The 25080-nt window shown below is 42.9% G+C and overlaps 1 protein-coding gene across 1 annotated transcript; it reads left to right on the forward strand.

Annotated features, from left to right (window-relative positions):
- The first annotated feature begins 235 nt into the window (after positions 1-235).
- On the forward strand, positions 236-25080 carry LOC133531613 (non-structural maintenance of chromosomes element 4 homolog A). Its single transcript, XM_061869928.1, has 7 exons — positions 236-1362; positions 3887-3997; positions 4501-4619; positions 5221-5390; positions 13735-13928; positions 18012-18118; positions 22046-25080. The coding sequence occupies exons 1-7, from the start codon at positions 1242-1244 to the stop codon at positions 22100-22102; spliced, it is 879 nt and encodes a 292-aa protein (XP_061725912.1). The 5' UTR covers positions 236-1241; the 3' UTR covers positions 22103-25080.

The raw sequence follows: 25080 nt of genomic DNA on the forward strand, positions 1-25080 counted from the left end.
GGGCATTCTGCCTCCATTTATCACCAAAATGTTTCAACTGCGTAATTTCGTTTATAGAGTTTTATGTAGGAAAAATCCGAAAAACGTCCCTGAAATGTCACCAGTTTTATGTAAAGTTGCCAGAAAAATCGTAAATCCACAATTAGTAGATTAAACCAGCCTCTTAAGGCATTTATCTCGTTTCTGTACTATTAGGTTACAAAATTATGCCGTAATATTACGGGAAATCAGGCAAAAGTATGGTGCGGAAAAAATAAAGCATTGAATTTGGCTGTCGTTTATTTGATAAAGGCAATTCATTTGGTATAACCTGACGCGGCCAATGATGATACCTATGACAGTTCATTTTTGTATGGAGTAACTGTCAATATCAAATGTTTTTGGGCCTTTTTTTGGTACTGAAACACTTTTTTTATTCAGAAATATAAAAATAGGGTAAAAACCTATTTCTACAATTATTCTTTAAATTATGTCTATCCAAAAGTGTATTCGAGGAACTGTCATAGGGATCATCATTCGCCGCGTCAAGTAATAGTTAAGGTGTACGTAATACAGTAAAAATAGTTATGTCACGTCCATTCAGAGATATATAAAGAAAAAAAGATGCAACAAAAATGAGTGAATAACAAAATCTGGTTAACAATATATTGTGAAGTATCAGGATTCTCATATTTTGTTTTTGGGCTTACATGTACTTGTTAGGGATATCTCACTGCCTAAATCGGAATATTAAGAATCAATAACTTGTCATGGACATTTCAAACGGTTCTACTGTGCGCGTCCTTGGACGTGTGTGAACTGCATGATGTGTTAAATTCATAATTCCAATTTAAAACATATCCTCATACTCCTTGTCCCCCAACGAGCAAGAGACCTTGCATGGGCTGTACGGAGTAGAAGCATAAAAGCAGTTTGCTTATTTGCCTGAGGTCTCACCTCATTCTAATGTAGGTCTCAACTCAAGTGTTATGTTTTACAAGATGCAGGGAAATCCGAGGGAAAACCGGAGTTCACAAATTATAGTCATCGTTCTCTGTCACTCTAATTGCGCCTAAATTGGTGTAAAAGAGAAAGATGTGATGTGAAGAGACCCTTCATCGCGCACGGAGCCTCAGTATTTGTACGAATTTTAACATGTAGGCTGGCAACACACTTTTGTTCAGTCAAGTAAAAAAAAATCGTGTCCGGTCCGTCTGCCTGCCATTGTTGTGATCAAAACAAAAATTTAATTAATTTTGAATATGAGCAAGAGAAAGGACAAGAGCAATTCCGGGTCGAGCTCGTCGGTGACGACGCGGAGCAGGATGAGCATGGACAGAAAAGTTCAGTACCGGAATTTCCTTGAAGGGTTCTCAAAACTCGGTAAGCAAACCAGTAACGCGCCAAAGTCTGTTATTTCTGAAATCAGTGGTATTTAAGTGTTAAACCTCGGACCACTGGAGGTCTCTAGGAGCACTTGAACCGGTCCGCTAATTTTTAACCAGTACAAACCTTTTGTTGACTTTATTTGATACAGAAATTCACGCCCAAACAGTTACATAGTGTTTATTTATCTTCGAGTAGGGCTGCCATCCGTCCGGGTTTTCCCAGATTTGTCCTAGTTTGGAGGCCGTCCGGGGGGGGTGTCAAGAAGTGTCCGGGGAAAACCCGGACACTTTTCATGTAAGGAAGCACATTAAAACTACATGTAAAATTAAAGGTCCAGTTTAAAAAAAATATATATATATATTCATGGCAGGAAACCGCGCTGGATCGGGACAGGTGGCGTTCTCTCGTTTCGGAGGCCAAGATTCTTTTTGGATCGCTGAGCCAAAGCAGTTAGTTAGTTAGTTTTAAAAAAAAATTGTTTTGGACACGTCCGGGGAAAAAATGCGATTTACGCCAAATGTCCGGGTTTTTTTAATCATTATCCGGGTTTGGCGAAATTCGAGATGGCAGCCCTATCTTCGAGTAGACTTATCAGTGAAACATTATGAACCACCAGTTGAATTGATAATTATGTTAAAAGTGCTTACTTAATTCGGCATCCTAAATTACTCATCTTAAAAAGTAACACAGTAGTCTGTAAGTAAGTAAGTAAATATTCTTTATTATGCACCATACAGATAAAAATAGACAGGAAATGAAAAAACACGTAAAAGTTAGGTAACAACAGGTGGTCTTATCGCTCAGAAGCGATATCTTCCAGACAAGCAAGTCTGTGTGCATTAACTAGGAACAAATTTTTAGAATGATTAGATTAGATTAGATTAGATGATTTATTTCATGAAAGACAATTACATAATAAATTTGCATTGATGTCAAAAATATAAGAATTTCTATCATGATCGTCAAAATAAAATAATAAAAATGAAAATAATAACAATACTAATGAAATAAAATTATAGCTCCAATAAGGATTGTCAATTACAATTAGAATAAATAAGAGAAACAGTAAGTAGGTAAATACTTACAAAAATCCAAAATATAAATGTACAATGTCAAAACTTACGAAAATACGAGAACAATAAAAATAAAAACGATAAATTAATAAAAGAACACAAATAATATCTCCCAATAAGAATCGTCAACACACAACAATATAAAAACAATGAAATAATATCTCCCAATAAGGATCATCTGTATGATAAAGAAAACAATGTCAATAAATAAAAACAATAATAATAAAAACAATTTCTGAATCAAAATGTCAATTCCATGAACTCATTTACTGAGTACAGAGGGTTTTCCAACAAAATGATAGTTAAGATGTTAACTAGGCTTAAGGCCTTAAAGCATACCAGTTCCTTGTTTCCTGGCTATACAATACAATACAATACAAATACTCTTTATTATACTGAAAACAATACAAAGAATACAGAATATTAAGAGCTTAGAATTATAGTGTTACTTGACCAAGACCAGCAGTTTAGATATTTCCAATATGCAATGTAGGAATAATAATCACGCGTGAGAGAAATATCATTTTGCCTAAACATGTCTTTTTTCAACATTATATCTGACATCTTGTTTATATGTCATTTGATCAATGTCACTTTTATGGTCCGGTGCATTATCACAATATCTTCTCTTTTTAAATGGCAAAAACCCAAAATTGACAAATTTTCTTTGTATTTTTATACTACATCCAACCCAAGTATTGTTATACAGAATGGGAGGTTCCAGCCCTTTTATGTTTCGTGTATTATAAGTTAAACCAAATAAACTATTTTGTAGTTTTTACTTGATGATTCTGCCAATGTGAAATGATTTAAAAATTAATACAACATTATACTACAAATTTCAATAAATTGTATAAATTCAAGTCCAAAATTTGAGTATGTTTCGAATGATTGTTCAGAGTGTTCGAGTGTTCACAGTTTATGAGTGTTTGAGTGTTCACGTCGAATTCAAAGGTTACCACAGTTTCTAACCATCTGTGGATGTAAACAAGAGATAAGAAAGTAAAGCTCTTTGGGATTTCTCAGAAATTGTTACAAATGATTTATCAAATACTGTTTCTACACCCGTTACGTTTATTATTTTAGTATAATGTATTTATACTCTGTGTATTTTTGATCTAAATTAAATAGGCGGATCCACACAGAGCGAGCGTTCGCGCTCAGGCGAGGAAAACGCGGGCACAGCCTCGGCCGCGTCTATACTGGCCGGTTTGTGCGTGAGGAAATTGCCTCATGCGTATACTCTCTGTGTGGATTCGCATAATGAGACTTAGCTTATAGTGGTATTTTTCAAGCAGCAATGTATTTTGTTTATCGTGATCAGTTGTGATAGTTGTGACGTCGCGTCGCGCACGTTTTCCTCGCGCGAGTGCGCCGCCTCGGCCGAGGCACCTCTACACTAGAGTGTAGATGTCTTCATATATAACTGTATCGTGATTTTGCAGAACTGGAAGGGGCCAGTATGGATGAGAAGATGGAGTACACATCCAACGTCATCAAGGAGGCCGACGCGCTGCTCCAGCAGGGCTCCATGGAGGACCGAGTCAAGAACCCAAGTAATTTACTACATCTTTAACCTATTACTATACACAACTAACCTCATCAGGCCGACCAGCTGGTTCAGGGTCAAGTCAGGAACCCAAGTAATTTACTACGTCTTTAAATTGTTTAACTTGTCAATTGGCCTGATGACATTTTTAAATCCCCTTTAATATGTCGGTAGACTTGTGCTTGTTTCTGTTGTATGTAAATTCCATGTTGACGTGTAAAAGTGCTCTTGTGGCCTATTTGCTGAATAAATGTTGAAGTTGAAGAAATCGAAAAGCACAATATTTCAGCTATACTCAAAAGTTTTAACATAAGTAATTGCATTTATTTGCCTCGGCCGTGGTGGCGCGCTCGGGCGAGGAAAACGCGCGCGCCGCCTAGGCCGAGGCACATCTACACTGGCCGTTTTGTGTGCGAGGAAATTGCCTCGCGCGTATGCTCGCTCTGTGTGGACCCGTCTATAGGATTGGCTAGTACACTGACCTATTGTTTTGTCATGTTTTTGTTTCAGCGGAGAGTTTCCTAGCGTCGCGGGTGCTGCGAGCGGCCAGCCAGATGGCGGCCACGTGCGCCGCCGGCGTGTCCGGCGCCGTGCACGTGTACGACCGTCGGGAGCTCGCCGCGCACATCGTGAGTGAAAGAGAGCTCCATAGAAGCCCTTTTTTCATTGGTGCAAATTGTAAAAAACTTATACCAAATAGTGTGTGAACGGTTAGAGGGCAGTACTTACCGCCTGGTGTGATTTTAATAGGCGGGTCCACACGCAACGAGCGGCCGCGCGAGGAAATTGCCGCGCGAAGCAGATCGGTCTGTGTGTTTAGGCGCGTCTTCACCTCCGCAGCCCCGAGGCAATGCGGCCGCGGCCCGCCTACACAGACCAAGCTGCTTTTAGCGGCAAATTCCTCGCGGGGCGGCTCAGCTTTTGTGTGGTCGTTAATGGCCTTATGTCGAATTCAAGTTTTCGCTTTGAGACAAAAAGGTTTTATTCGTTTCCTACTTATTTATAAATATTTTTTTTTTTCCTATTTTTTTTTGTAACTTTGATAAGACTACTCAGAAGATATGTTTCTAGTTTATTACTTATATAAGTTATATGGTTTTCATATTCTGACTAAGGAAACTGTAAGTCTATAAGTCTGATTACCCTATATTGTAATAACTTATTGTTATAACAGACTGTTTGTTTATAAATAAAGAAAAAAGAATATGCCATGGCTCCATTTCTCCGCAGAAAGAGAAACCTGAATTCTGGAGCGTCCTGTTCCCGCTGGAGGCTCCCGCTACCTGCTCGCTGTTCGGGGCCTTCGACGCCGCGCCGCCGGAGGAGCGCCCGCGGCCCGGCAGGAGGAGGGCGGAGCGCCAGGCCCTGGCGGAGAAGAAGGCGCCGGCCAATGTGGACAAGTAAGTTGGAGGCCGGCTCGCTCGGGGCTCCGACGCCGCGCCGCCGGAGGAGCGCCCGCGGCCCGGCAGGAGGAGGGCGGAGCGCCAGGCCCTGGCGGAGAAGAAGGCGCCGGCCAATGTGGACAAGTAAGTTGGAGGCCGGCTCGCTCGGGGCTCCGACGCCGCGCCGCCGGAGGAGCGCCCGCGGCCCGGCAGGAGGAGGGCGGAGCGCCAGGCCCTGGCGGAGAAGAAGGCGCCGGCCAATGTGGACAAGTAAGTTGGAGGCCGGCTCGCTCGGGGCTCCGACGCCGCGCCGCCGGAGGAGCGCCCGCGGCCCGGCAGGAGGAGGGCGGAGCGCCAGGCCCTGGCGGAGAAGAAGGCGCCGGCCAATGTGGACAAGTAAGTTGGAGGCCGGCTCGCTCGGGGCTCCGACGCCGCGCCGCCGGAGGAGCGCCCGCGGCCCGGCAGGAGGAGGGCGGAGCGCCAGGCCCTGGCGGAGAAGAAGGCGCCGGCCAATGTGGACAAGTAAGTTGGAGGCCGGCTCGCTCGGGGCTCCGACGCCGCGCCGCCGGAGGAGCGCCCGCGGCCCGGCAGGAGGAGGGCGGAGCGCCAGGCCCTGGCGGAGAAGAAGGCGCCGGCCAATGTGGACAAGTAAGTTGGAGGCCGGCTCGCTCGGGGCTCCGACGCCGCGCCGCCGGAGGAGCGCCCGCGGCCCGGCAGGAGGAGGGCGGAGCGCCAGGCCCTGGCGGAGAAGAAGGCGCCGGCCAATGTGGACAAGTAAGTTGGAGGCCGGCTCGCTCGGGGCTCCGACGCCGCGCCGCCGGAGGAGCGCCCGCGGCCCGGCAGGAGGAGGGCGGAGCGCCAGGCCCTGGCGGAGAAGAAGGCGCCGGCCAATGTGGACAAGTAAGTTGGAGGCCGGCTCGCTCGGGGCTCCGACGCCGCGCCGCCGGAGGAGCGCCCGCGGCCCGGCAGGAGGAGGGCGGAGCGCCAGGCCCTGGCGGAGAAGAAGGCGCCGGCCAATGTGGACAAGTAAGTTGGAGGCCGGCTCGCTCGGGGCTCCGACGCCGCGCCGCCGGAGGAGCGCCCGCGGCCCGGCAGGAGGAGGGCGGAGCGCCAGGCCCTGGCGGAGAAGAAGGCGCCGGCCAATGTGGACAAGTAAGTTGGAGGCCGGCTCGCTCGGGGCTCCGACGCCGCGCCGCCGGAGGAGCGCCCGCGGCCCGGCAGGAGGAGGGCGGAGCGCCAGGCCCTGGCGGAGAAGAAGGCGCCGGCCAATGTGGACAAGTAAGTTGGAGGCCGGCTCGCTCGGGGCTCCGACGCCGCGCCGCCGGAGGAGCGCCCGCGGCCCGGCAGGAGGAGGGCGGAGCGCCAGGCCCTGGCGGAGAAGAAGGCGCCGGCCAATGTGGACAAGTAAGTTGGAGGCCGGCTCCTTCGGGGCCTTCGGCGGAGCCCCGCGCACCGAGGGGGAGGATCAAGCGCCTCCAGCCAGCCTCTGCCGCGTCTGTACTGGCCGGTTTTTGCGTGAGGAAATTGCCTCGCGCGTATGCTCGCTCTGTGTGGACCCGCCTAATGAATCTTGTTTTGTTTAAAATATTACGAAACAAAACAAATCCAAGTCTGTTCCAATTGAGTTGACCAGTAGCCTTAACACATTCACTGCCAGGAACCCACCTGGTGGGCGCTCGTGAACTTTGTTCAGATGCCGGACAACCCGCTGGGCGGGTTGTTTTGTACGCAGCTATAGACCACCGGTTTCTGGGGTAGTGCGCCGTTTTTTGTCTGGCAGTGAATGTGTTAAAAATAAATAAAGTTTATTATTCAAGTAGGCATATTACAAAGCGCTTATGAACGTCAAATAAAGCTGCACCGGCTCTAACCCTACACCTCTGACCCGAGAAAATCGTTCTTATGAAGATACACAATGTCTTTAGCCCAAAAGTGATAGAAATCCTCGTTTCGGGTCTCCTCCTAGACTAACTCTGGTGTGTTGAGGTTTTCAATTCATTCTGTAGTGACACCTTCGCTGACAGTTATTTTCTGCTTAGGCTATCGATACTTAGAATATATAAGTAAATAAAAATAACTCTTATGAGCAATAAAAGTGATCGTTTGTATCGCTGCATTGTTTGTATGTTGGTTTTGGTCTAATGAATAACAAATGAATAACTATCAATATCTGTTTAAACGTATCTATGCATATATATGTAGCCATAGTAGATCATTAACTCAGTTGCAATTACACCTGCATCGAAGAAACATGTCTTTTACTGTGTAACCTCCCCCTACATTCAAAAATGAGCTTTAACCGAAGGAACATATGGTCCAAAATCGAACCGGATCAAGTACGGGAGTGATGCAGGCGGCCGGCCGGCGAATACAATAGGGAGCGCATTCCTTAAGAGATAAGCGGAGTTGTTTACGTTGTTTAGTGAAGATTTAAGTAATGTTAAATAATTATTGATTTATAACAAACAGGAAAGTGATTGCAAGTGTGATTTACAAACTATTTGGCGTAAAGATAACTTCGTGTGTTGGAACTATTGACTTTGATACCTAGTGACAATTATCTGATTAATTATAAAGTGAATAAATTACTAAAATGCCTCCAATAACGCCCGAACAAACTCAATTCATTACCAAGTTAGAAGATGTGGCCGGTATGATACAAAAAACGCAATCTAACATAAAGAAGTGTCCAAAACAACGGCTAACCGAGGGTTATGTTAAACAAAGAATTAAAATGCTTGATGATTATTGGATTATGTTTAAACAAGCACACAATAGTCTCATGCATTGCACACCGCGTGAACAACGAGGAGATATCAAGTATTTTGTTAATGAAGATTATTATATTGTGGAAGACCTTTACCTCTGTTTGCAAGCCGACTTAACAGATTTATTGACCAAGTGGGAGTCTGAAAAAAAGGCAATGGAATTATCTACTATGTCAACGTCGTTCCATGAAGGGCAATTACCGTTTGTAAATCTGCCAAAAATCCAATTGCCGACCTTTTCAGGGAAATATGAAGATTGGCCCACATACCAAGATTTATTCACAGCCCTCGTGCACAACACAAAATTAACAAGTGTACAAAAGTTACACTATTTAAAAACAAGTGTCTCTGGTGAAGCAGAGACATTATTGCGGCATGTACAAATAACAGAAAATAATTACACACAGGCATGGGAGTTACTTAAAAACCGTTTCGGCAACAAAAGAATGATTGTTAATTCTGTATTAAAGAAATTAGTTGGTCAGAAGAAGATTCAAACCCAGTCTTCAAATCAAATAAAACATTTACTTGATACCACTATGGAATGTATCAACAGTTTAAACAATTTAAACGTAAACACGGATTCTTGGGATCCGATAATTATCTTTCTCGTCGGACAAAAGCTGGACGCTGAGTCAGTTAAAGACTGGGAACAAACTGTACATAAGGACAGCTCAGAAGACATGCCTAAGTGGGAAGAGTTACAGAAGTTTCTGGTGGCTAAGTTTCGCACATTGGAAATGGCCGCAGCAGTTTCAGTGCCTACACGTGATAAGTCACAAACTCCCAAAACATTTCATGTAGCTGAACAAGAAGAAGATGAAGAGAGTTTGTTCCAATGTGCTCATGCTAGCGTAGCATCACAGCCTACTTGTACCTATTGTAAAGGCGAACACTACATATTCAACTGCAAGGAATTTACTAAAAACTCAGTGGAAGACAGACATGATTTTGTGAGAAAGAACCGATTGTGTTACAACTGTCTTGTTCCATACCATAATGTATTTCGATGCAAACAAAAGACGTCGTGCAGGATCTGCAGAAAAAGACATCATTCTCTTCTGCATCAAACGCGAGAAGCTAATGAAGAAGTAGCTGCTACACAACCACAATCACAACCAGAACCTGACACGAAACTTACAACTTTGCACGTTTCCAAACAACAACCGAGTCGTAAAATGTTACTGGCCACAGCCCAAGTAGCGGTAAGATCGAGCGATGGTGATACACACATACTTCGAGCTCTAATCGACCCGTGCTCAGAGGCTTCATTTGTATCAGAACGAGTTGTACAATTACTGGGTTTGCCAAGAACTAGCATCAATGGAGTAGTTTCTGGACTTGAAGAAAGTACACAAATAAATATCAAGCATATGGTCGACATTACAATTTCATCAAGATATGAAAACAAGAAGACTGTTCTAGTTTCAGCTTACGTTTTAAAGTCTGTATCCACATATTTGCCTTCGAAACATATTTCGATAGATTCTCAGGCCATTGAAACATTGAAATTGGCTGATCCTGCCTATGACATACCCAGCAAGGTGGATATGTTGCTCGGCGCAGAAATCTACTGTCAAATTATTCAAGAAGGTTTATTAAAAATGAATGATGGGATAGTCGCTCAAAAAACTACTTTAGGATGGATACTAACGGGTCGAAAACAAATAGAAGCACAGAGCGACCAACACAACGTTACAACATTACACATAACAAGAATGGTGGCTGAAGACAATGATTTACTGCGAAGGTTCTGGGAGATAGAAACTGGTGTGTACAAGAAAAAGAAAATACTGACAAAAGAAGAAGAAAAATGCGAAGAGATATACAAGAGAACAACTAAAAGAGATGAAAGCGGAAGATATACAGTACACTTACCATTGAAACAAAATGTTGAAGAAACCGTTAATCTATGTGGTGATACGAAACATCAGGCTATCAATCGATTTCAGAGTTTGGAAAGAAAATTTAGAAAAGACGATAAGTTAAAGCAGGAATACACAAATGTTATAAATGAGTACAAGGACATGGGACACTTGCGAAGATCAGAAACACAAAACGATGAAAATGCACTGTATCTTGCTCATTTGGCTGTTATTCGAGAGGACAAAGACACTAGTAAAGTGCGCGTAGTCTATGATGCTTCTGCTAAGGGCTCACACGGTCACTCTCTCAATGACACCATGATGGTAGGGCCAGTTTTACAACCAGATCTTCGGAGCCTAGTAATAGCTTGGCGAAAACACAAGATTTGCGTCGTGGGAGATATCGTGAAAATGTATAGGATGATAAATATGACAAAGGAACACATAAACCTGCAACGCATTGTCTGGAGAGATAGGCCGGAAGATGAGTTCGAGAGCTATGAGTTAACAACTGTGACTTTTGGGACCGCCGCAGCGCCATTCTTAGCAGTCCGTACATTAAACCAATTAGCCGACGATGAAGCTCACGAATTTCCAGAAACTGCACCTGTAATAAAGAAGTCGTTTTACATGGATGATCTAATGGTAGGAAATGAAAACATAGAAGAAACAAAGAAAATGTGTCAAGAAATTAAAGAAATATTGAGAAGAGGAGGATTTCGAATGCAAAAATGGTCTAGCAATTCAGATGAATCCCTTCTGTCATGGGCACCAGATTGTGATATGTTTGCAAGTCGATGGACGGCTGTGTATCAGATGTGTCTGCGGTATTGCGAGGTGATGGACGAAAGATGATTGTGATCTGTTTTTCCTAGTATGTAATCCTATCATATAATCTGAATTGTACAGTGCTTTGGTCTCGACTGTAATGCTGTATATATATATTAAAATATTAAATAAATAAATAAATAAATGAAGTTTTAGAATATCTAAAAGAAGATAACAGTACAAGAGACACGCTGGAAATCAAAATGGATAAAATAATAAAGATTCTTGGTTTGACCTGGAATAGACAAGACGATACGTTTGAAATTACAGTAAACTTACCTGAGATGAGAAGTCCTATAACTAAGAGGTCGATACTTTCTGATGTAGCTCGTCTTTTCGACCCCTTTGGGTGGCTAGCACCTGTAATTATAACTGCTAAAGTTTTAATTCAGAAGTTATGGTTGAGTCATCTGGGGTGGGATGATGAATTGACATCGGACTTGACAGACGAGTGGATACGCTATAGAGAAGAACTGGTAAATTTACAAAACATCAAGGTTCAGCGCTGGTTATCTCATCTCATTGAGCTGCACGGATTTTCAGATGCATCCACTCAAGCTTATGCAGCTGTGACGTACCTGAAAGTTGTTAGAGGTGGTGTAGTATACGTCTCAATGATCGCATCAAGAACTAAAGTCGCACCCTTGAAGCAGCTTTCTGTTCCAAAATTAGAGCTTTGTGCTGCAGCCTTATTAGCAGAATTGATCAGTGATGTCGCAGAACTTCTGAAGATTCCTAAAAATAAAATATTTGTTTGGACAGACTCAATGGTCGTACTGGCTTGGCTGCAATCTCAACCTAATCGCTGGAAAACATTTGTAGCGAATAGAACAGCAGATATTACCAGATTGATAGATAATGATCGTTGGAGACATGTGCAATCTGCTGACAATCCTGCGGACATCGCGACAAGAGGAGTCAAAGCGCAAGAATTAGCTACACAAGATCTGTGGTGGAATGGGCCTGACTGGCTTAAGAGAGACCAAGTAGAATATGAAAAAACAGAAATTGCACAAACAGAATTAGAATCTAAAACGACATGTCATGTACTTGTAGATGAGAGGCCTATATGGGAGAGATTTTCAACAATGTCACGAATGAAGAGAGTGCTAGCTTATTGTAGAAGAATGTTAACTGAACGAAAAAGAGAACTAGAAGAGAGTAAACATTTAACAGTTAAAGAAATAGAAAAAGTAGAAGAAGAATGTATAAGGTTTTATCAAAATCTAGTATACAGAAAAGATATAGACGATTTGAAAAAAGATGGAAGAGTTAAGAAAAGAAGTACTCTAATCACACTTGCACCATTCTTAGACGAGAAAGGTTTGTTAAGAGTGGGAGGACGTCTTCAAAATGCCTCATTGTCTGAACAGACAAAGCATCCAATTATTATTCCACGAAACCAACATATTACAAAATTAATTATTAATGAGGCCCACACTAGAACACTTCATGGTTGGAATCAGTTAATGATGACTTACGTGAAAACCAAATATTGGGTTATCGGCTTAAAGTCATCCATTCGAAAATGCATTTACAATTGCAAGACCTGTGTCATAGACAAAGCTAAAGTCAAGAATCAATTCATGGGCCAGTTGCCAACAGTCAGAGTTAACCAAAATCGACCTTTTTTTAAATAGTGGCGTTGATTATGCTGGACCTGTTTTAATGAGAACCTCTAAAGGCCGAGGACATCATGCAACTAAGGGATACATTTGTTTGTTCGTATGCATGGCTACGAAAGCCATTCATCTTGAGGCTGTATCAGATCTGACTTCACAAGCTTTCATAGCTGCTTTTAGAAGATTTGTTGCGCGCAGAGGCCATTGTCAAGATATTTGGAGCGACAATGGTACCAATTTTACTGGTTCTGCTAAAGAGTTGAAATGTATGTTCGAACCTGGGAAAAACAATTTAGCCAGCGAAGTGGCAGAACTGCTGGCTACTGAAGGGACAACGTGGCACTTCATACCCCCAAGAATGCCTTCATACGGCGGCCTATGGGAAGCGGGAGTTCAGTCTGCCAAACGACATTTAGCCAGAGTAAATAAGGATACTAAACTGACTTATGAAGAATTAGCCACTCTGTTGACTCAGGTCGAGGCCTGTCTAAATAGTCGTCCTCTTTGTGAAATAGACAGTACCACAGGAGTCCCGCTGACGCCAGGACATTTCTTAGTGGGTGAGCCCTTGGTCAGTGTTCCAGACTTCAATTATGAGCACAAAAAGGTCAATATACTTACCAGATGGCAGTTAGTACAGAAGATGACACAGAACTTTTGGCGTCAATGGCAGAACGATTACCTTAACACACTGCAACAAAGATATAAGTGGCAAGTTACTGTACCAGCGCCCTGCATTGGAGATTTAGTAATCATAAAGGATGAAATTACGCCACCTACTAAATGGTTACTAGGGAGGGTCAAGTATCTTCATCCTGGAGCAGATAACCTGGTGAGAGTGGTAACTGTACAGTGCAAGGGAGACCACGAGCTTAAAAGACCTTTATCAAAATTAATATTACTTCCTAAAACATTGAATGAGTAGTTATAGACCGAATCTAGTACAGTCAAATATATGATGAAGTGAGTGAAACGATTTTGCATGTGCTGAAGTGAATATTTTTTACCAAAGCGTATATATTATTGTTCATATCTTAAAATTTTCATCTTTTTTGTAAATGACGGTGCATGCCCTCTGTTTTGAATTGTTTAAATTTATTGAAAACTGTTAGTTTTGGCGGCCGGTATGTTTAAACGTATCTATGCATATATATGTAGCCATAGTAGATCGTTAACTCAGTTGCAATTACACCTGCATCGAAGAAACATGTCTTTTACTGTGTAACCTCCCCCTACATTCAAAAATGAGCTTTAACCGAAGGAACAATATCCTTTTCAGAATGGACAAGACAGAGGAAGGCGCAGAAATGGTATCCCGCGTGAAACGCTTCGTGACCAAGACCTTCGAGCGCACCGGCGCGCCGCTCAGCTACTTCCACACCGTGCTCGACCCGGGCAGCTTCGCCCGGTCTGTGGAGAACGTGTACCATCTGTCCTTCTTGGTCAGGGAGGGCGCTGTGTCCTGCCATGTCGGTAACTACCGCACACACACATACACACAGAGCTACCAACACATCTCGGCTACTTCCACACCGTGCTCGACCCGGGCAGCTTCGCCCGGTCTGTGGAGAACGTGTACCATCTGTCCTTCTTGGTCAGGGAGGGCGCTGTGTCCTGCCATGTCGGTAACTACCGCACACACACACATACACACAGAGCTACCAACACACCTCAGCTACTTCCACACCGTGCTCGACCCGGGCAGTTTCGCCCGGTCTGTGGAGAACGTGTACCATCTGTCCTTCTTGGTCAGGGAGGGCGCTGTGTCCTGCCATGTCGGTAACTACCGCACAGACACACATACACACAGAGCTACCAACACACCTCAGCTACTTCCACACCGTGCTCGACCCGGTCTGTGGAGAACGTGTACCATCTGTCCTTCTTGGTCAGGGAGGGCGCTGTGTCCTGCCACGTCGGTAACTACCGCATACACACACATACACACAGAGCTACCAACACACCTCAGCTACTTCCACACCGTGCTCGACCCGGGCAGCTTCGCCCGGTCTGTGGAGAATGTGTACCATCTGTCCTTCTTGGTCAGGGAGGGCGCTGTGTCCTGCCATGTCGGTAACTACCGCACACACACACATACACACAGAGCTACCAACACATCTCGGCTACTTCCACACCGTGCTCGACCCGGGCAGCTTCGCCCGGTCTGTGGAGAACGTGTACCATCTGTCCTTCTTGGTCAGGGAGGGCGCTGTGTCCTGCCATGTCGGTAACTACCGCACACACACACATACACACAGAGCTACCAACACACCTCAGCTACTTCCACACCGTGCTCGACCCGGGCAGCTTCGCCCGGTCTGTGGAGAACGTGTACCATCTGTCCTTCTTGGTCAGGGAGGGCGCTGTGTCCTGCCATGTCGGTAACTACCGCACACACACACATACACACAGAGCTACCAACACACCTCAGCTACTTCCACACCGTGCTCGACCCGGGCAGCTTCGCCCGGTCTGTGGAGAACGTGTACCATCTGTCCTTCTTGGTCAGGGAGGGCGCTGTGTCCTGCCATGTCGGTAACTACCGCACACACACACATACACACAGAGCTACCAACACACCTCAGCTACTTCCACACCGTGCTCGACCCGGGCAGCTTCGCCCGGTCTGTGGAGAACGTGTACCATCTGTCCTTCTTGGTCAGGGAGGGCGCTGTGTCCTGCCATGTCGGTAACTACCGCACACACACACATACACACAGAGCTACCAACACACCTCAGCTATTTCCACACCGTGCTCGACCCGGGCAGCTTCGCCCGGTCTGTGGAGAACGTGTACCATCTGTCCTTCTTGGTCAGGGAGGGCGCTGTGTCCTGCCATGTCGGTAACTACCGCACACACACACATACACACAGAGCTACCAACACACCTCAGCTACTTCCACACCGTGCTCGACCCGGGCAGCTTCGCCCGGTCTGTGGAGAACCTGTACCATCTGTCCTTCTTGGTCAGGGAGGGCGCTGTGTCCTGCCACGTCGGTAACTACCGCACACACACACATACACACAGAGCTACCAACACACCTCAGCTACTTCCACACCGTGCTCGACCCGGGCAGCTTCGCCCGGTCTGTGGAGAACGTGTACCATCTGTCCTTCTTGGTCAGGGAGGGCGCTGTGTCCTGCCACGTCGGTAACTACCGCATACACACACATACACACAGAGCTACCAACACACCTCGGCTACTTCCACACCGTGCTCAACCCGGGCAGCTTCGCCCGGTCTGTGGAGAACGTGTACCATCTGTCCTTCTTGGTCAGGGAGGGCGCTGTGTCCTGCCACGTCGGTAACTACCGCACACACACACATACACACAGAGCTACCAACACACCTCGGCTACTTCCACACCGTGCTCGACCCGGGCAGCTTCGCCCGGTCTGTGGAGAACGTGTACCATCTGTCCTTCTTGGTCAGGGAGGGCGCTGTGTCCTGCCACGTCGGTAACTACCGCACACACACACATACACACAGAGCTACCAACACACCTCGGCTACTTCCACACCGTGCTCGACCCGGGCAGCTTCGCACTAACAGTAGAACACGTCTACAATTGTAGGCCCTTTGTGTAAAACTTACCTACACTACAGACCGCACGTATAAAGCGTCTGACAATACGCTCTAAACAGTGTCAGCTGTACTTACGTATTGTCATAAATCATATATCATAAATCATTTATTTCGTGGTAAAACTTAATTTACATGCAGAAGTAAAATAAGAATAATGTATAAGTAGAATAGGTATCTCATAGGTAAGCGTGCTTCACCGTAGACCGCATCATCACTTACCATCAGGTGTGATCGTGGTCAAACGCCATGGTCCATAAAAAAAAAAGTGTATACACCGTGTTTTTATTGAATTTCGTTAACTTCGGGGTATCGGTTAGTACGTTTAAAGAAACTAAATGGCATAGTTAATTTTCAAAAAACAATTTTTTTTTTGTTTTTTTTTTACTATTTTTATTTTTATTAAAAGTGACTAAATGTTGCATATAGCGTTGTTGTAATACGGACATTACATTTAACTCAACCAAACAATTGAAAACTGTTACATATCAATGTCATATCACACGGTGTATATTACAAAAAAAAAATAAGATGAAAAACATATTGAAATAGTTTACCACGAAATGGGCTCGCCTCAGCATAATGCTGACCTGAAGGTCAGCGCTGATCTTCTGGCGAGACCATTTGTGGGCCACGATTGCAACTGTACGGCACGGCCTCGCAAAAGTGAACCCTGGATGCGACTATTGCAACGGACAAGTCTAAGTATAGTAGTATCTCATATCCGAACCATTAACTCCACCTCCTCCTCCTCTGGAGTTGCAGGCGTACTTAGGCTACGGAGGCTGCTGACCATGAGGCGGGCCGTATGCTTGTTTGCCACCGACGTAGTATAACAAAAAAAAAATTTTGAAGTTATAGCAAGAGAATATGTTTTGATATTTTTTAAATGTCGGACCCGGGTACGTCCTTAAACTACGTCCATAAGAGAGGTATGGGCATTGTGAATGTCATCTCGCCTTGTGTGGTAGGGCACAGCCAGTGGATGTCATTCCAGATCTAGAGCAGAGCCCAACTGGGGAAGTACCTCCACCTTACAGAAAACAGCAGCCAAATAACACTAGACCCTACTCATAGTGTTGTGTTCCTGCCGGTGAGTAAGGTTGCCACAGCTCACCGGGGGGGGGCGGGTTTAGGGTCGGCAACGCGCATGTAACTCCTCTGGAGTTGCAGGCGTACTTAGACTACTGAGACTGCTTACCATCAGGCGGGCCGTAAGCTTGTTTGCCACCGACGTAGTATAAAAAAAAAAGTAAACTGCCACTTTTACAACTTTTTGGAATATAAGTCGCAATTGACTGTATCCGGAGTCCGGGCAGGAGTATTAGTCAAACGCGTGATAGCCGGTTGAATAATGAACATTTATTGTATTGACTGTTTCGGCGGCCTGTCTGGCCTAGTGGGTAGTGACCCTGCCTATGAAGCCGATGGTCCCGGGTTCAAATCCTGGTAAGGGCATTTATTCGTGTGATGAGCATGGATATTTGTTCCTGAGTCATGGGTGTTTTCTATGTATTTAAATATTTATAAATATTTATATATTATATATATCGTTGTCTAAGTACCCTCAACACAAGCCTTATTGAGCTTACTGTGGGTCAATTTGTGTAATAATGTCCTATAATATTTATTTATTGAACTGCCGCCTTATTATACTATTTCCCATATTGCTAAAAACAAAGATAGGTATCCTAGAATATTAATATCTATTCTACCCTTCGACTAAGATTGCATTTGTAGCGACCGCAATAGCATGTCTTCTGTCTAATCTTCTAACACGTAAGACGGGTAGATCAAAATGCAGCAATTTAGGATTACCCTGCCGGAGACGCATGTGAGAGTAGCGCGCCCTGTCTTCTGTCTCGCTCCAACCGCTGCATAAATATAAGCGCGACGCCCGCGCGCGCTCAGTTGACTCCGGCCGCCGGTGTAAACGCATGTCCCGTAGCTGTATAGTGAATTTGTGTTTTCAGATGAAGAGCACGGGCTGCCCTTCATAGCGCCCGTCGCGGAGAAGGCCCGCGGCGGCCAAGCCAAGGAACACCAGTTCATAGTGAGCCTGGACATGCAGCGGTGGCAGGTATGGACCTTTTTAGGGTTCCGTAGCCAAATGGCATAAAACGGAACCCTTATAGTTTCGCCATGTCCGTCTGTCTGTCCGAGGCTTTGCTCCGTGGTCGTTAGTGCTATAAAGCTGAAATTTGGCATGGATATATAAATCAATAAAGCCGACAAAGTCGTACAATAAAATATAAAAATTTAATTTTTTTTAGGGTACCTCCCCTACTCGTAAAGTGGGGGTGAAATTTTTTTTTTCGCTTCAACCCTAGAGTGTGGGGTATCGTTGGAAAGGTCTTTCAAAACTAATACGGGTTTTTAGGAAACATTTTTTGATAAAGTGAATATATTCGGAGATAATCGCTCCAAAAGAAAAAAAAAATGTGTCCCCCCCCCCTCTAACTTTAGAACCATAGGTCCAAAAAATATGAAAAAAATCGTGGAAGTAGAGCTTAAGGAAGACATTAAATGAAAACTATAGCGGACATGATCAGTTTAGCTGTTTTTGAGTTATCGCAAAAAGTTTTCCCTTCATAGTAAAAAGACTTACCTACTTTAATTAGGTACTGATTATGCAAATTTGCCTATTTGTTTAACTCGGGTGAAAGGTACCGTTTCATCCCTTGGTTAACAATTTACTATACTTTAAGCTCCAGTTTAGCTTATTGTGACGGAAGAGTAACTACGGAACCCTACACTGAGCGTGGCCGGACTTGCTCTTGGCCGGTTTTTACACTTTAGATTGGCACAGTTCAGAGCCTCCTAGGTCCCGATGTTGATTTTTTTCGAATTTTTAATTGGCTACTTGACAGTTTTTTGTAAATAATGTCAAACGATCTTGATTTTCCTGAGGATCAAATGTCTATATAGGACTCATGGCATTTAAGCAACACAAAGGCCAGAAATGAGAGTTAAAGTCTGACGCTCGCACTCGACGATTGAAACGCCTCTAACAAAATGATAAGGTGATGTGACGTCACATCATATAAGTCTGTCCTAAATGTATGGAATATCAAGGAAATTGCCATTTTGACCCTGAAATATTGCGTTTATGTGTATATAGGTAGACCGTTTAAATGAGTCTTCGCCCGCGCGGTACAGAGGCGCGGGGGTAAGGCGACAAAGGGGATCGAGAGAGGAGCGGGCGGCAGGCGCGCCTAGTGTGATACACAAGAGGTGAAATGCGCACTGGACAGGTTTTGAGATATGTGACGTTATAGCGGTTAATAGTTGGTGTTTTTTTAATGGGAAAGAATATGACGTTAATTTTATTGAAAGTTTATAAAACAACAAACTTAATTAACTTTTGTACTTTTATTCAATGCAAATTATGATTATAATAATTTATAATAATATGTAAGTACGATACTGATGATGACGACTCGAAAGTGATTTATAAATTATAAATCAATCACTTATGTCCATATCAATATCACTTGAACTTGATTCTTCACTTTCGGAGTTATCGTCATCATCAGAATCGTCCTGCAGATTTATAATCAATTGTTGATACTCAATAGAATTCGGGTCCAATTTCTTCTTTCTAAAATATGTGTACACATTAAAAGCCATTTGCTTGGTTTGACTATTAAGTTTCTGTCCAAAGATAAGTCGAGGCATCTTGAGAATGTAATCTCATGTGTATATTTCACCAAGCGCCCGGAACTTATTAACACCAGTGACTGCTAACCGCGTGGCTAGCAAACTGAGCTACGGCAAAAGGCACTGGTCCCACCGCGAGCGAGTAAGCTATGAACTATCGGCTATTTTCTAGCTCAAGAAACGAACAAAAGATAATCGCTTTCGTGTAAATAAAAGAGAGAGATATATATTTATAGTTCATAGCTGGCTTGTTCACACCGCCGGCGAAGACACTCTCCCACCGCCCGGCGAGTAAGCGATAATTCCATACAATGTTTACTAGCCGCCCGCTGATTGTCAACTGTTTCTAGTACATAATTTTACTAGTTGATAGCCGAGCTCGCTGATAGTTGGCGGTGGGACCACTGTTTTCTAGTTGACCGCCGCGATAAAAGCTATCGACTATAAAACTAGCTCAGCGGTACTCGCCGGTGCCTGCTTGGCGATCAGACCGATCATTTTACCTTATGAGGTGGATGCGAGTGCACGTATTTACAATGAATTTAAAACAATCATATGAACTATCTTTGTTGTCCAGTTCGGATGACGATGATGATGTATTTTATAAAAGCGTGTGTGTAGTGGCAGTGGCAATTTTGAAGAGACGGAAGAAAAAAAAAGATATTTTAAAAAGAATGACAAGAAAATGTTGGATGCAAGAAATTAATTATTTCAGAAAAGAATGCAGTGAGTTCAAACTGTTCTACGAGTTGACAAACGATCAATTTCGTTCATATTTTAGAATGAAAAGAGATGAGTTTGAGTATATACATACATTAATAGAAAATGATATTAAAAAAAATAACACAAATTATAGAGAAGCTATTAGTACAAGAGAGCGTCTCGCCATTACATTAAGGTAAGGGCACTAAGGGTAGGTTTTTTTAAATCAAACGTCATAGTGGAGAAATATAGTTAAGTATATTTAGTTATTACTTGTACCAGCACTTGCAGTAACACCCATTGAATCTTGAGCTGTATTCTTTGGGGCAGGAGTAGTATCTTCTCTTGAGTCAGTTTGTTGCAAACTAGACCTGCTAGGTTCAGGTGAGTAAGTAGAACCGTGTCCAGAAGAATGATATGCCTGATTAGTATAAGGGCGTGATTGGCGTGAGTTGTAATCATAATTGTTTGAGTAATAACCAGAGAACGATAAATTAGCTATATCATCTTCAGCTTCCGTGACCATTTGAAATAGCTTTTTTTTAATAGACCTTTGATAAAACTCTGGCATCTGCTTTGTACTTAAGTACATCGTATCAAAAAAACTTTTTAACGGATCGCCTGTAGTAAGTAGTTCTTTGCGTAACTCCTATAAAACTATAACCTATAACCCACGGAAACTATTGATACTGGATAGGAATAGAATCGATAGACATAATAAAAAAGTTTGTCAAAAATTTTCTCGCACCCCGTATGTTTTTTCAAAAATCTTTAAACGCCAATCTTTATTAATTTGAAATAGAAGGAAGGTCTTCTAAGACCATTTTCGCTTAGCAGTACGGAATCTGGTGGCTGCACTCACTGACCCAAAATCTATTTCCACCCTGTATAGGTCATTGGCGAATAGGGCCCTCTTAAGTTTTTTACCTTTATGCTGGGCCACCCGGCTGAGCTAGTGGAGCGAGTAATCGCCCGTCGCACGCAAACACTCGCTTATAGCTTAGCGTCTAAACTAGTAAAACTATACTCGCTTCTCGCCGCTCGCCCACTAGTTTGTAGTTTATAGTTTCACTCGCTTATAGTTTGTAGCCGGCGGTGGGACCAGTGCCAAAATGCGCCTGCCGCCCGCATCTCTCTCGATCCCCTTTGTCGTCTTACCCCCGCGCCCCTGTACCGCGCGGGCGAAGCGCATTTAAGCGGTCTACCTATAGTTGTCGTACAATTTATTTTTCAATAAAATATAAGGAATCGAATGGTACCATTTTCTTTTCTATTTATGAAAAACAAAAAAAATTTTTTTTTGAGTTTTCGGATTCTTGTATTTTTTTATAATCTCAATATAATTTTTTAAATTCCACTTTTTTATAATGGATGGCTCATTTTCTATCCATTTAACTAAATTTTGTTATAATATTCAACATGTGTCAAGTAGCCAATTATTATAAGAGTTAAGAACATTTAAAAATTTGTATGAAAACTATTTTTTGCTCCTAATTTCACAAAATCGAAAAATGCCAAGCATAAAAATATTTTCTCTAATATCAATATCCAGAGGATATGGAGAAGCGGCCGTCTCCTTTCCTCTTAAGGGCAATTCTTGCAAAAGACAAGGAAAAGTAGATTCACCCAAATATATTCGTTCCAGGAGCTGATAAAGGCGTTCAACATCGAGCAGCCGATGATGGTGCTCAGGCGGCAGTGACCGTGAGCCGTGACGACCATGTCTTGTTCGACCAGTGACACTGTATACACCGTGGGAACGAGTAACCTGACATATTTTAACACGCTTTCCGGAGATAGTAAATAGCAAAAAATGTTATATGACTTTTGGTGAAATTCGGCATAAAAAAAAATGTATGTGTGTGTTTTCTGCACACGATACGTTACTGATACACCTTAGTGAAAAAAAAAGAACATTACAACGAATAAGTTTTTTTAAATTTACAAATAAATTTTGCTTATTTCCTTTAAAACTTTAGTGTCTGTGGCTATACTCTGTATCTTAAGGTATTTAAATAAAAGTAAACAAAATCTACCCTTAAACGGCTCCTTAAGCCAGTTGAGGGTAGATGAAAACATTACATGATCAAATAATGTAGGTTAAAGTCAGGTCGTTCAGTGACAGATCCAGGCGGTTTTGTATTGGGTTGGTTAACCAATAAATGTTATAACTACCCGAAAATTTACAAACTGCTTGTTTACTTTTATTTAAATACGTAAATATAAATACAGAGTATAGGTGTGTCTAAACCAAGTCACGTAGTGCCAGTGTGGCAGCCAAAAACGCGATTTTCACTGAGTTATTAAAATTTTCACAAGAACATCTATATTCTATAACAAGATCGATTTCAGAAAACTTTATATGGCATTTTAATCTCTAAATGCGGTCAAAAATACACATTTAATATCTGTCGGGTTACTCGTTCCCACTGTGTAGATTTAATATATTAATTATTGAACGATACCATAATAAATGTGACGTTTTTAGCCAAAAGATGCTTTAGTTACCAATAATACGCATTCCACCTGCCTCCTCTCGAGTTGCAGGCGTCCATGGGCTACGGTGACTGCTTACCATCGGGCGGGACGCATGCTTGTTTGCCACCGGCGTGGTAAATTTTCATCTTTATATCAAAAGCGTCTTTTGGTTCAGAACGACACAAATTATCTTGAAAATTTAATATTTTATTAATTGTTAGCACTGAATTTAATTGTGCAATTTTGTATTTGGTCGACTGATGATACTCTTGATTGGGCTGTTCCCACTAGTTACCACTAACTTGATTTGGTGGTAACCAGTGGGAATTATTTTTCCCAGTTGTTACCAGTGGTAAAAGGAGGGAATTTTTTTCCCAGTAGTTACCATCCAATCAAGTTGGTGGTAACTAGTGGGAATTATTTTTCCCAGTAGTTACCAGTGGTAAAAGGTAGGAATATTTTTCCCAGTAGTTACCATCAAATCATGTTAGTGGTAAGTAGTGGGAATTATTTTTCCTAGTAGTTACCAGTGGTAAAAGGTGGTAAAAATTTTCCCAGTAGTTACCATCAAATCAAGTTGGTGGTAACTAGTGGGAATTATTTTTCCCAGTATTTATCAGTGGTAAAAGGTAGGAAAAAATTCCCAATAGTTACCACTGGTAAGAACTTGGTGATAACTAGTGGGAACAATCCTCGTGATTCTATTGATAGTTATTACTTTAGTTCCTGCGCCAAAGAGCAAATAAATGTACAGATCTAACCATTCTAACCTCTCTCCTAATAGTACAACTGGTTTGTGATATGCAATAAACAATTCATTCATAGGGAGCGTGCATGAACTGTAGGAGGCAGCACAGGAGCTGTCAGATTTTTGGCGCGAGGCGTAAATGTGATGTTTATTGTTCCGATGTAGCTCACAAGATGGCAGAACCTACTATGCACAAGAAAACACTTGACGTGTAAATGTGCCTGTTTATGGTTCCGATTCAGAGCACAAGATGGCAGACCCTCCAACGCGCACGGTCCCTATACATTACGATACAAGTGCGAAAAATAGGAAAATTGAAACGAGTGGCGATAAATTAAAACACGACCGAAGGGAGTGTTTTAAATCGACACGAGTTGCGAATTACCTATTCGTACTTGTATCGTACAACGTTTTACAGTACATATGGCCCTTTAAATGTTCGACACAGTAACGTAATATGCAAATTTTCGCACTAGTACTATAAAGTAGCACCATATGTACTGTAAAAGTTCTTTATACATTCACGGACATAAATAGTTGAGCTATTTATATAACTTTACATTGGACATTTCATACAGTTAGTATTGATAACCATATTAGCTTGAAACCGAAATGGCTTAACTATTAACGTCCGTGACTGTATACCCGTTCGCTTCGAGTTGGCCGTCGGCGTCGTTCTATAATAACTTCACAGATACAATTATTAGTAATCGACAAAAAATGACATTCTTCACTCATCCCGAGTCTTATATACCGGGTGTGGCCTGTACAGGAGCAAAAAAAATTAAACTAGGCTGTACTCCTCAAACTGACCAACATTTGACAGCAGCTTTTAAAATAGTACATTACGATACAAGTGCGAAAAATAGGAAATTCGAAACGAGTGGCGATAAATTAAAACACGACCGAAGGGAGTGTTTTAAATCGACACGAGTTGCGAATTACCTATTCGCACATGTATCGTACAACGTTTTACAGTACATGTGGCCCTTTAAATGTTCGACACAGTAACGTAATATGCTACTTCTCGCACTAGTGCTATAAAGTAGCCCCATATGTACTGTAAATAACTTTTATTTTGATTTTTAGAACACTTTAAGGTTTATTCTAATGCGCAATGTATTTCGAATTTTGTTATGTTTAAAGCGTGACAATCAACGTCAATTACACCGATGACAGCGTACATTGAAGGTAATATTTAATATGTATGAAAAATAGGAAGTCTAAAGAATTCATAATTATCAAAAATCGCTGAACAAATGTTGGTAAGTGTGAGGAGTACAGCCTACAGTTAAATTTATTGCTCGTGTTACAGGCCACACCCGGTATAGAGATATCGCGGTAGTCGTGAAGTAATGACGACCGGTTTGGCCTAGTGGGTAGTGACCCTGCCTACGAAGCTGATGGTCCCGGGTTCAAATCCTGGTAAGGGCATTTATTCGTGTGATGAGCAT

Source organism: Cydia pomonella, chromosome 25 (genome assembly GCF_033807575.1).
Source record: "Cydia pomonella isolate Wapato2018A chromosome 25, ilCydPomo1, whole genome shotgun sequence".
Classification (NCBI taxonomy): domain Eukaryota; kingdom Metazoa; phylum Arthropoda; class Insecta; order Lepidoptera; family Tortricidae; genus Cydia; species Cydia pomonella.

Coding starts and splice junctions, on each gene's coding strand:
- LOC133531613 (XM_061869928.1), top strand. CDS start 1,242: ATGAGCAAGAGAAAGGACAAGAGCAATTCCGGGTCGAGCTCGTCGGTG. Junction 4,620..5,220: donor GGGAGCTCGCCGCGCACATC/GTGAGTGAAAGA, acceptor ATTTCTCCGCAG/AAAGAGAAACCTGAATTCTG. Junction 13,929..18,011: donor CGCTGTGTCCTGCCATGTCG/GTAACTACCGCA, acceptor TTGTGTTTTCAG/ATGAAGAGCACGGGCTGCCC.